Below are 13,252 nucleotides of genomic sequence, written 5' to 3' on the forward strand. Positions count from 1 at the left end.
AAGTTACCTAATTACAGTCTAGAATTTAAGATAACTTTTGATCTAAGACCACCAGCTCAATTATGACTACATTTTTGGAATCAGAAGAAAAAAATGCATCTGTTGGAAAAATTGCATAAGATTCGAGCCATAAATAAAAAGCTCAGTTTTAAGACCCTCGTCCCCCCTTAAGCCAACTGACACACTGTGGCCCCTGTGGTGTTCACCTGGTCGAGGTTCTTCTGCATGCCGGGCTGCTGCTGGGCGATGCGGTGCAGCTCGAGCGCGTTGTGCTGGGGCAGCTCCTGGCCCGTCTTGGACAGCTGCCGCTGCTTGGTGCTCAGGGCCTTCTTGGCCTTGCGCAGCTTGCCCACATCGCCCTCGAGGGCCTTCTTCTGCGAGCCGAGCAGGGCCTCCTGCTGCGTCAGCCACTGCTCGTACGCAGCCACCATGGGCGCCGGCGGCGGCTCCTGCCCCACGCACAGCGACGGCGCAGGCGGTGCCGGAAGTGTCTGGATCTGGAAGGGGGCTGCCGCCGCTCCGTCGCCCGGAGACGCCAGAGGTCCACCGCTCCCCGCCAAACCCCCAGAGTGGGGGCCAACTGCACGTGACAGAGCACCGCGCTTCAGCAATTCTTGCCACGGATGAACCAACATTTCAAATTCGATTGGAGCCGTGAACAGTTAGTATAATCAATACTTGAGCAGTTGTTAGGCATTACAACATGCAGGGAAAACGAAAAAATGCAAATGCGCTCACAATAAGTCCTCAAACCATGCATAAAATACAGTAAATTGAATGATGTGATAAAATAAATGCCATAAATAATGCTATCTTTTATTAGCATAAATAATGCCAATAATAAAGCATAATGCACATAAGTGACACTCCCAAACTGTGCCTTGAACACCATTTGCATAAGTTCCGTTCAAGAATTTCTGTCAATACTCGCTCAAATGAACAAAGCTGACCTGATCGCTCTCAAGCGCCCTACCCTCAGAACGTGTTTAATATCATATGTACCTACTGCAGAAGAGTCACAAATGGCGTCCCAATCTCAGCTTCCCAAGTTGCCAGCTGACATGGGTGAGCATTAAGCATGCTTTGTTTTTTGTTTTTTCTGCACGTGCAGTCTTCGTGGTGCTTTGACAAGTTTCTGCTGTTTCAATCGGACAGCAACTCACCATGGCCGAGCTGGTCTGGCGGCCGATGTGGAGGGCCACCCATCATGCGGATGGTGCCCTGCTCAGTGCGCACGAGATGCATGGCTCCGCCCGGAGGCACCATGGGCCCAGCCGCACCCGCAGGGATAGGCTGGCGCATGACGTGCGGTGAGGGGCCAGCTTGGGGCCCACCCACCATGCCCCCTGGACCACCCCAGACCGCTGGCCCGCCCGGCTGATGCATCTGGTGGTAACGCTGAGGATTGCCAACCAAGTGGGCTGGGTTCACCTGCAATGAACGTAAGCGGCACAAATGAGCATTTTCCCACTAACTAATGGCCAATTATACCTGCAGGCCGAAAAGATGCCAGAATGGTTGCAATGAAACATGGGTCATGGCACTACATATATGCATGAACATAACATGACTAAAAATGTAACACAAAGGGGACTTTGAGCGTTCAGGCAAACAAGAACCAAAAATTGCTATGATTATAACGCAAGCTCACTGTGAACAGCAAGAAACTGACGCAAAAGAAAATATAGTACACCCTTATTAAATCGAACTTATTAACAGTTCAAGTTGAACATCTTCCTTGTCATTTCAGAAGAACTGTGCATTTGTCGCTGCTATCTCAAAATAGCTTTACGATGAATTTTGAATACAGTAGAATCGCACTACAGTAAACTAGCATAGAGTAAAAACACGGGTATAAAAAAGTGAAGCTGAGTTACCAGTTTGCCTTCCATAGGCACCTGCACATTTTTGCTCATTTATAATAAAAACATTTTTAATACAGAAATGGTTACAGCAAAGAGCGCCTGGCTATGGCAGCACAGTTTCATACCTCGGCAAAATCACGAGTGCTCACTCAGGCTCACTCAAAAGAACTTGGTCAACCTATTGGCTCACTCAAACTCAAACAGGCCAAGCTCACTCAAACTCATGAACTTAACCTCATTTAGACTGACAGCTGTTTTGGACTCCCTCTGTCTCACAACTCATTTGGGGTCAGCCACTCGTTACAACTCATGGCTCACTCACTCATTTCAACTAACAACTCATCTGGACTTGCTCATTCTGACTCGGGACTCATCTGGGCTCACTCACTCAACTCAACTCACTTGGGCTCATTCACCTCCAGACATAATATAGGCTCAATGAAATGCCCGAGTGGCATGCCCTCAAGCTGACTGAGACGTGTGACAAGGGACCCTTGCCCCCCATGCAGCGACATGATGGAACTAGGTCATAGCTATAGGCAGTTTTAGTATAATGTACATAAACATATGCAGACATAGCGTATGTTAAAAAGAGTGCGCTTCGTAGTGCGCATGCGCCAGCCAACCGGTATTTCAAATTGAGCCTTAACGTACGCTCGCATTAAGTACATTATTTCCTGAGTTTTGCTTCGAAGCAAAGCCCCTAGCTTTAAAATGAATTCATCGTTGTTACTAATTTCTCAGTATGTTCACTGACCATAAATAGCATGTCAAATTTCTTAAGCCTAAGTAAGCACGGACTTACAACTCCTATCACGTTTTTAATGAGAGTCCAAACTCACCAACAACTCAGATCATAATCTGAATGCGAATTCGAACTCACTCAAGAAAAGGCAGTAAAAGAGCCCCCAAGGAGTAGGGAACGAAAAAAAAATAAAAATACAGCACTGGACAGTGCGAAGCACAAAGCAGCAGTGGCAAAAAGCAGAGGCGCGGCGGCACTGCGTGGGGGAGTTTTGCCACGCTTGATTATGTTGCACGTTTCTTAAGCATATTGCCTTTTAAATGACACTGAGGCCGTGGAAGACAACGCCACGTTCATGCAAAGCTTTTGTTTTCACATGGACTACCCCCTCGCATTATATTCGTGGCTGTGTTATATTTGAAAAATATTATAAAACAAAACAGACGAAATCGAAAATGTGATAACAAGAAATGCGATGCCCACATGCCCTGTTTCGGACTAGATAATTGACAAAAAAAATGTTGATAAGTTTTTTTAGTGCGGAATCACTGTTCCGATGCGTAAATGCCGAAAAAGATCTTGCAATGTTTGTGGGTTTGTGCCAATAGAAATAAATAAATAAAAGTGAATCAAACAGATATTGCCACGACTGGGGTTCAAACCTGCAGCAGCGCGAACAGATCAGCTTTGCTGACCAGTGCAAGAGAGCACTAGGCTATTGCCGCAGCCGATCACGCCTCGTGTTAAACTGCGACACACTCTCACACTGTGCATTACACATCATCATCTTCGGCAACTTTCATCTGCGGTGCGGAGACACTGACAGAGAATTCTCTGTCTTCATCATAATTTGTTTACGCAATTTTGCTTTCGCACATTATCCCAAATGAGAATTAAACTGCGACACACTCTCACACTGTGCATTGCACATCATCATCTTCGGCAACTTTCATCTGCGGCGCGGAGACACTGACAGAGAATTCTCTGTCTTCATCATCATTTGTTCACGCAATTTTGCTTTCGCACATTATCCCAAATGAGAATTAACATGAGCGTACTGTGTAGCGTCGTTTTAAAAATACACTGGCTCTCAAATAATGTTCCATTCATACTGTTATAGGATGCACTCAGCTTCTGTCAACGATGAGACTTCACAGGTACACTGTGAAATCAGACAACTACACTCAGCTCTCAATAATGCGAACAGATAATGCAAAGGGAACGGAATAGGAAGATGGGAAGGGGTGGGAGATGAGGCTCTCCTAGGCACAGTGCTCCAACTACACTTGCGGAAGTGACAAGTGTCACACAGGCCTAACGTGCCTGAGGCTCTTATTAATGCTGTCACTGTCATGTCACCGCTTTTTTTCCTTTTCCTACTTCTCACAGCTCCTTCACTATCTTACATTCTAGAGGCCCGTGTGCGGTGCGATGTCAGTGCACGTTAAGGAACCCCAGGTGGTTGAAATTTCCGGAGCCCTTCACTACAGCGTCCCTCATAGCCTCAGTCGCTTTGGGACGTTAAACCCCAATAAACCAACCAACCAACCACTATCTTACATTTCAAAACAGCGTGCGTCATCTTCTACAGCCTGTGTCAGGGTTACCCCTTGTTCCTGCATTCATAGCATCGCTTTCTTTTGCCCGCCAACAGTGCACGCTGTGCCTTGGGCCCCAAGCTTGACAAAAAGTTGGCTTACTGCAGCTCATGAGCCTGATCGTTGAGGTGGCTTTCGATAACTAGCCAAGGTGAGTATGGTTTGCCAGTGGAGTGTCACTCACAGGGTGCTGCTGTCCCATGGCTGGCAGAAGGGACGCCTGCGGCATCACGGGGGCTGGTGCTCCAATGCTGTCATCGGGAGGACCTGAGAGCACGTCGGCCTTGAGGCGCTCAAAGTCAACGTCACTCAGCAGGGAAGCCATCGCAGCCTCTCCGCTCTGCTTGCGCTGCTCCCTCTTCTCCTGCTCGACCAGGTCCTCCAGAAGCAGGGGCTGCTCCTGCAGCAGGAGGGGCCGCTGCTCGCCTGCTACGCCGCCAACGCCGCCGCCGCCACCCAGCGGGGGCCCAATGGCCGCCCCCGACACGGTGACATTTCCCGGGGGCCTCACACCTGCCAGCGAGCCTCTCAGGTGGCTCATGGCCGCCCCTGGTGCCATGGCTGCCATCATGCGGACACCAGCTGCCATGGGGCCAGCAGCGCCCGTGTACGGAGGAGGTGGCCGCATTCCACGAAGACTTGGGTGCTGGCCGGCCACCGCAAAGGAGGCCGAGGGCACCACATTCATGGGCGGCCGAGTGTCGAACGCAGCATGCGGCATCTTGGGCATCTGTTGCTGCTGTGCATGCTGCAGCCCCTGCCCTGGCTGCTGCCGTTCCGGTCGCTGTGGGACCTGCTGCTGGTTGGACACATCCCCACCTTCCCTCGAAAATGCCGGAAAGCCCATGCCCGGCTTTTGGTCCTCGAGCTTCTCCTCTTTGTCTGTGGAGCCCTGCTTGACGCTACTGTCCTGGGAGCTGTTGTTGTCCTCCTCCTTGGCTTCTGCATCCTGACGCCCTACCTCGTCCAGGTCGTCCTCCTTGTCGTCCAAGTCGAGGTGCTCATCGAGGATGTTGCTTTTCTCCCCTTCGCCCACAAATGCCCGGTCCAGCTCTGGGTCAGCATACTCGAGAATGTTGAAGTCATTGCCAAGACCTGATGAGCAAGAAGCAATGACAGGAAAACGTTATCAAAGCTTGCTTTTCAGGGATGAGAACAATTGTGAATACCATAACCTGCTAAAGTGCACAGTCAAGTAAGAGCCATGCAACTGCTACAAGTTAGTATCAAAAATAGATACAGAATACAACTGCATGAAGATTTAAACAGCAACCAATTTTTGATAGTAGGCAGCTTGAATTGAATCAGACAGCTCTTCTGAAAATGGCAGGAGAATATGTGCTGCCCCACATATAAGGTGCTAACCAGGCATTACTTGCCCTGATGTTCCTGCCAATGTCACCCGTACACTTCACCTAACATGCATTACATGCCTTTTATCTGTTTCTGCAGGAGCAGACTCGACCTTTCCAAAATGGTCATCATCATCATCAGCCTCACTACAGCCACTGCAGGGCAAAGACTTCTCCCATGTCTCTCCAATTAACCCTGTCCTTTGCCAGCTGCAGCCACCATATCCCTGCAAACTTCTTAAACTGATCCACCCACCTAACTTTCTGCCGCTCCCTGCTAGGTTTGGCTTCTTTTGGAACCACTCTGTTACCCTTGAGGACCACCGGTTATCTCGCCTTTGCAATACACGCCCTGCCCAGGCACATTTCTTCCTCTTGATTTCGACTAGGATGTCATTAACTCGCGTTTGTTCCCTCACCCACTCCGCCTGCTTCCAGTCTCTTAACGTTACGGCTACCCTTTTTCTTTCCATAGCACGCTGCATTGTCCTTAACTTAAGCTGAACCCTTTTCATCAGCCTCCACGTTTCTGCCCCATAAGTGAGTACCGATAAGATACAACTGTTGTATGCTTTTCTCTTGAGGGATATTGGTAAACTGCCACCCAAGATCTGAGAGAACCTGCCATATGTGTTCCACCCCGTTCGAATTCTTCTAGTTATTTTCTTCTCACGATCTGGATCAGCGGTGCCCTAAGTAGAAATATTACCTTACTACTTCCAGCACCTCGCTACCAATTGCCAACTGCTGTTCCCTTTCTAGACTGCTGAACATTACTTTGGTCTTCTGCATGTTAATTTTTAGACCCACCGTTCTGCTCTGCCTGTCTAACTCACTGACCAAGCTTTGCAGTTCACATCCTGAGTGACTTAGCAAGGCAATGTCATCAGGGAACCGTACATTACTTAGGTATTCTTGATTAACCCTTTATCCTTAACTGTTCCCCATCCAGGCCTCGCAACACCTCCTGTGAGCAGGCACAACGCACTAACTCCATCATCAATGTCTGCAAATTAGAGACCCCACCCACTGCACAATCCTAAGTGCATCCTGTGAGTGACTCAAAAAAACAAATTTGCCTCCAGCACAGCGCTCTAGCTCACCCAGCAGCTCATCGTCGTCTAAGTCGTCCTCCATGTCCCCACCACCGTCCTCTTGGTCTTCGGTGCCCTGGGCCTCGACTTCTTTCACCAGGTCGCCAGCAGTCTTCTTCTTCGCTGGCTGAGCCTCCAGGCCCTCAGAGCCAGCATTGGCGCCTGTGGCAGCAGAAGTGGGGGAGGCGCCACCACCCAAGTCACTGGCGGCAGCTGGCTGCTGCTGTTGCTGTTGCTGCTGTTGATGCTGCTGTTGCTGCTGCTGATGCTGTGGTAGCTGACGTGGAGGTTCGGGCATGCCTTGAACGTGACCTTCTCCAGGCATGGCACTGGCAACGATGCCTTGCGATGTTCCCTGTGACGTGCCCTGTGCAGGGAAGGCACTGCCCTGAATCAGGTTTCCTTCCTTGGACAACAGAGTGCCGTCGGGGAATCCACCAGGTGGCAGCTGCTGCCTGAACACTGCTGGCCTAGGTCCTACAAAGAGACAGCTCACTATTAGTTTCAGTGCTCAGACGCTGGATACTGGACAGACATACACTAATCTCGCTCTCAGCGCCTCCTTTTAAATCACGGGACACCCAGGTGGCTTGTAAAAGATCACGAATGGTTTGAATGGCACTCATGCAAATGTATCAAAGCTAGGTTCATGCAAAAAGCGGCTTTTGCTTTGAAGTGAATTCATAGCGAACAGCAATTTTCTTCGGATAAATTTGAAACACACATTTAAAATATGGTGGGCATACGAAAGAGAGTGAATGGGACAAAAGACAATTTGAAAAATGTGTACAGTGGAACCTCGATTATACGACGTTCAGGGGAACACGCGAAACCGTCGTATAATCGAAAATCAAAGAATCCCCCCTGGCCCTGCTTTTATCCTGGCCCTCTGCTTTTATCCAATCAAGTGATACCATCTCAAAGACGGTCAGTCACCTGGCATATGCTGAGGTGGGATGCCCATGTGTTGTGCCTGGGCCTGCATTGCCGCCGCTCGCTGCGGGTCGAAGGCTTCGAGGCGATTCAGTGGCGGCCTCTGCAGTTGCTGCTGCTGCTGCTGTTGCTGCTGTTGCAACTGCCGCCACTGCTGCTGACGCAACATCTTCTGGCGGTGGAGCATGAGCATCCGGAGCCGGGCTTCGTCCATCTGCGGCCGCATCCCGGCGGCCTGCTGGGGGTCCCTTGGCTCGACCAGCATGCTGCCGTGAGGGAAACCCTGCTGGCCGGGGTGAAGTTGCTGACCTGGCTGCTGCTGCTGTTGCTGCTGCTGTTGCTGCTTGAGCTGCAGCTGCTGTTGCTGCATCTGCAGCTGCTGCTGTTGCAATTGCTGCTGCTGCAGCTGCTGCTGCTGCGGCAAGGGCTTCTGCTGCTGTGACTGCAGCTGTAGCTGCTGCTGCTCAACAGAGGCCATGCCTGCAAATGTACGCAGGACATGACATCAACACTCCTAATGATTAAGGCCCCTTGTTTCCTGCAACTGTACAAATAATCGAAAACTTAAGGGGAGACAAGGATCTTGTTTCAAGGCCTCAAGGTTTCAAGAGAGCTCAAAATTACCTATTTACTTGCATAATTTGCACATAACGGAGGTTCGGGGCGGGCATAAGGGGACACACTTTTTTTCCACAAATATTTTTGCCTTAATTTCACACATTTTTTTCTCCCTAAAATTAAGGCTTGAAAACGAGGTGCACAAATTAAGCAGATTTCATGAGCACACCCTAAGAGCTCTACAAAGGTCACAATGTCCAATGTATACGGCATATCAACGCATGTAAGTTGACCCTACAACTTTCGTCCTTCACTGGCCAAAAAAAAAAAAAAAAAGTAGTCTCCAAATTATAAGTCAATGCATTACCCCTACCCTTGTGCCCACCCCGGACGCCCGTTCGTTACATTGTTCCCTGCGTGATGGCATGACAACGCGTGCACAACTCGAAACAATAAACAAGAAATGACACAATCGCAAAGCCATCAGTTAGACACAAACGGAGATACAGGTTAATAAAACAGTGTCCCCGCGAGTGGCTCAGGTGAGTAGCAGCAAACAGAACAGCCAAAGCTTCGGTAGTTTGGAATTCTGGCACGATGCATGCTTTGGAGGCTACCGGAAGTTTGCTTTGAAAACCATTCGTACGGGAAAGCAACCATCGGCGTGAGCGAGCCAGGTAAATGGTGCACAACTGACTTTTCTTTACCGGAACCAATTTACGAACGAATTACTGACTTTTTTTGACACCATTCACACACCTTTCACAGCCGCACGCAGCGACATGGCTGCGCCGATCTTCCCAAGCATGCCCTGTGCATACCCGCGTGCAAGTTGGTGCGCTTTCACAGCAGGAAGCGCGAAATAAGCTAAAGGTTGTGTTTTTTTTTTTTATATAAATCTGGGTAATAAATTAAAGGCACGCAAACAACGCGAGTAATACTACATTCGGGGCAACCATAGCCAAGCCCCCTCCCATCTCAATAAATCACACCGCCTTCTTTCATGATCCAATGCCACCTTCTCCGGACCTGCACACCGCATGCTTTGCACCAAGGAGGTCGTAGAAAAGCTGGCTTTTCCTAGTGACTCACAGGCCTCGTGGCAAAAAGTCACTTTACCTACCTTACAAAGCTCGGAGAAAAAAAAGAATTTCCCACTACATTCATGCCCTGGTTCCACTATAATGCGAGGTGCACTCTGAAGCGCCATTCGATGTCACTCGCAGAATTCTGCGGATTCTTTGTTCTCGATTCGTGAAATTTAAAATTTTCCAACATAGAATGTTAGGGGCTTTACCTATTATGTTCACAGGTAGAATATTATGCAAAATTTAACTTGTTCTATGCAAAGACTGCATACACATTCACTGAGAGGTCAGCACAAGCCAGAGCGACTTCTCAAGCTGCATCCAGCAGCTAGCACAGGGTGAAAAAAAATGCTACTAAGCAGTAAAGCCCCATAAATAAAGAAAAGAGCTACAAAGGCCATTCTGGCACATGGTATTGAGCTGTAAACCGATGCTTACGAGATGCCATGATTCCAGGTGGCAGTGGGGTGCGAAACCCCAGCTCTCCAGGCCCTGCCATAGCCATTCGGTTCCCTTGGAGAGCCATGCCTGCAAAGAAGCAGAGCGCATTGGCACAGAAGATGAAACCTTGGCAAGCAGAACAATGCTGAACTTTCTACTTTCAGCAGCACCAAGATCCAACAAGTGTCTCAGACTGGGCCGTTTTGGCAGCTGCCCCCACCACAAAAGAAACTGGCTTTCCTTTGTCAGCGAGCCATGTCACCTTCTTCCTACGTTCATAGCCAGATTATGCCACTAAATACAGTATACTGAACCCGGCTGGCCATAAAATCCACATATCGACCTCGCCAGTGCCAAGCAATGCCTGCTCAGATGGCGTACGGCAGGCTTCGCCACACTACACCACCAATGACTGGTGGTGGTGCCGCAGGCATTCAGGCCAAGGTTGGCGCTTTTCTCTCGCACTATACTCCATTTCATACACAGCAGTCAACGCTGCCAAAGCTAGCCTGCCTGCTTGTGCAGGCTAAGTCAGCACCCGAAAAGGAGTTTGCCATACTACCAAAGTGAACAAAGGCATTGTTCATTGCGACAAAGCTTGTGTGCCATGACTAGCACTTCCTGCCCTTCGTTTTACCTCTTGCCCCGTTTTCGTCCTGCGAATCATCAAGACTTTGAGAAGTAAGAATGACATGTGGCGGTATGATACACGGCTGGTAGGGCGAATCACTCCGACTACATATGTGCCCAAAAAGAAAGTTTACAATCAGTGAAAATTACAGCTGTAGGGCTCAAACACTGAGGGCCTGACCACTTCGACTGTGACTTTCAATGCTACCACTTCGGTTTATACTGCTCTTTGCTTTCGTCGAAACACTCACAGAGGCAGAGGAGGCACTGACCGAGATTTCACGAAGAATGGATGATATGCAGCGGAGTAATATTGTTTTGCAGACGCGCTACTTCTGTAGCCTTTGCAGAGTTGCCTACTATGTATGAAATGGAGTATAGTGTTCTCATCTCGCGTGCGGACAGCACCATGGAAGACACAGTGGCGTAGAGGGTTGGCAGCCAGGCCGTCGGCACTCATGTCTCCCACCAGTCGACAGTGCCCTGGAAGTAGTGGCGTGGACCACTGCTTTGCAGCCTAGTAGTAACCATCCTAAGCTTATGCCAGCTGTCACGGAGGTGGTGAAAATGTCTATAGCTTGCAGTCTGACGTACCGTTTTTGATGTGATGCGGCTGTAATCGGAAGCCACCCGAACTGGCACTTGGTCTGCTGCATTGCGTCTTGGTAGATACTGGTATGTGGGGAAGCCAACTTAACTAACACTCATTTTTTTTTGGCCTCCGGAATCGCTACATGCACCTTCAAAACAGCAGTAAAACTTCTGAAGAGGTCTTCTTGTTCCACTACTAAAGATCGGCCAAGTTACCATCACTTCACTGACTGATAAACTGTGCTGTTCTTGCTACAGTAACGAACTATTTTAAGATTTTTACCTGTTCTCTATAACAAGGTTCCACTCTACTTGGGAACTGCTCCTATGACACACTCTACAACCACATTACAGTAGGATGTTTCTCGGGCACTAACCTAGCTGCATGGCCTGCTGTGGTGGAGGCCACTGCTGCGGGTGCTTTTGCTGTGGCGGTGGCGCCAAAGCAGAGGGTGGGGGGCCGCCCACCAGGTGGTCCTTTTTCATCTGACGCTGGAGCAGATCCCGCAGCTGCTGCCTTGCCAGCACTTGCTCCCCTCCACTGAGCATCTCCTCCGGGGGCCGCATTCCACCTGCGGTCGGAGGAGTGCCCGCACTCGGAGACGTCGGCACGGCACGTGGTGTAGGCACGGGCCGTGCGTATGGGTCAGGAGAGGCCCCAAAGGGCTCGGGTGGCTGCGAAGCTGACGGAGATTGAAGGGGCTGGTGCTGCGGTGACTGCTGTGGCTGCTGCTGCTGCTGCGACTGTTGCTGTTGTGCTTGCTGCTGCTGTTGTTGTTGAGGAGGTGGTGGCTGTGGCTGACTCGTGAGGGCTTCCATGGATGCCTGCAAAGTGTGTTTGCAGGAGAGAACCAATGGTCATAAAAGACTCAAATTTAATTAAAACTACGCAAGCTGAGCACCTCGTAGCACAGTCCTTACAGGTCAGCAAAAGCCAACTAAAACCCCCGTTTTTTTTTTTCCATCGGTTAATCACGGGGGCATGCAAATATCTCAAATTCCAAATACAGTCCAACCCTGCTGCAAAGAACACTGCTACAGAGAAATTTCTGCCACAACAAAGTAGTTCTAATTTCCTATCAAGAAACCACAAAAAGCAATGCAATTATTTCTCCCTACAATGAACAATTTTCAGCTTAAGGTTCAATTTCAACGATGTTTTCACTAGCAAGCCGCCGATTTCTGTTCATTTTTTTTACGCATCTACACACATCCACACAGTCGATTATCTTGATTCGTTTCACCAAAAGCAGCCGCCACAGTCACTTTATAGTTTCAGTGGAGCCACTGGCATTCCCAACAGAATCGGCATTAAAGGTGCCCTGCGACGTAGATAAAGCGTGGGGTCTTTATTCTTTGTATGCAGAGTAGGGAACATTGTCAGTCTTCAACGCGCAATGAGATCACCGAAATCATAATATTTGATATTTTAATCTTCACTAGAAATGCTTGTTTCGAGCCGATGGTGTCGCAACGCGGCGGCCATTTGCGGCAGCGGAACTCAGGTGGCATCTAGATAGGGCGCTGCCTTTCTCATTGGTTGGGCGTCCAGTTTGCATATTGTTCCATTATACTTGCGAAATGGATCCAAAATATTATGTCTCTGAGTACTGAAAGCTTTTCGAATACCACAAAAACTGGAAAAAATCAGGAAAAGCGAACGAAAACTAACAAGAATACAGCTAGGGGCGACACTTTCCATTCCGCTTCAAACCTTCGTGGCGGCCAGCGCTGTTCAAAAAACGTTGGCTCAAACCAGAAAGCGCGCGCGTCGAGACCGGCCGTGACCATACCAGGACGGCAGCGAAAAAAAAAGCCACTCGACACACCTTGCCCAAAATTGTGAAGAGAAAGGCCGGACAGGAGGGAGTCGAGTTTGGGGAGGAGGGGGGCTACTGCCGACAGCCTTCCAGTCCGACTAAAAAAGAAACTTCGGGGAGCTTCCTTTGTTATTAGTCACCCCTGCCCTGACTACTGCGCCGCGTACACGGGGGGAAGACGCCGCCAAAATGCGCGGCTGTCTACAGCCCCGACAAAGCAACAACTGCATGCACGCTTCCGCTGCGTGTGCGCTAGGCGGGGTTCTGATTGGTAGCGCCCAATCTCAGTACTGGGTGAGTGAAATGGGCGAGTGAAATGCGTTTTCGCCTGAGCTTTTCATTTTGAATTTTCAGAGTGGAATAACTTTCGCTTGCGTGCTCCGATTTCAATAATTATTTTTGATCTGGTCTCTGGAAAGCATGGCGAATCTATTTAATGATATTAACTGGTACCGAGGAAATCATCGCGGTGCCCCTTTAATGCGCAGACATGAGCACATAACACATAAGACAGGCGTGAAGGTGGCGACTTCCCCA

The 13,252-nt window shown here is 49.4% G+C and overlaps 1 protein-coding gene across 8 annotated transcripts in view; it reads right to left on the reverse strand.

The window, feature by feature from the left end:
• Positions 1 to 13,252, reverse strand: part of LOC149339478 (uncharacterized) — a 156,815-nt gene that overhangs the window by 71,857 nt on the left and 71,706 nt on the right. For all 8 annotated transcript variants that reach the window (XM_089548261.1, XM_089548265.1, XM_089548258.1 and 5 more), the window contains 7 exons: positions 11,273 to 11,720; positions 9,672 to 9,761; positions 7,591 to 8,067; positions 6,664 to 7,131; positions 4,393 to 5,303; positions 1,164 to 1,431; positions 207 to 580 (listed from right to left, as the gene is read on the reverse strand). In XM_089548261.1, the coding sequence (XP_089404387.1) occupies positions 207 to 580; positions 1,164 to 1,431; positions 4,393 to 5,303; positions 6,664 to 7,131; positions 7,591 to 8,067; positions 9,672 to 9,761; positions 11,273 to 11,720 (3,036 nt within the window). The remainder of the gene's footprint in view (positions 1 to 206; positions 581 to 1,163; positions 1,432 to 4,392; positions 5,304 to 6,663; positions 7,132 to 7,590; positions 8,068 to 9,671; positions 9,762 to 11,272; positions 11,721 to 13,252) is intronic.

This window comes from Amblyomma mixtum, chromosome 6 (genome assembly GCF_055824585.1).
Source record: "Amblyomma mixtum isolate Tamu chromosome 6, ASM5582458v1, whole genome shotgun sequence".
Classification (NCBI taxonomy): domain Eukaryota; kingdom Metazoa; phylum Arthropoda; class Arachnida; order Ixodida; family Ixodidae; genus Amblyomma; species Amblyomma mixtum.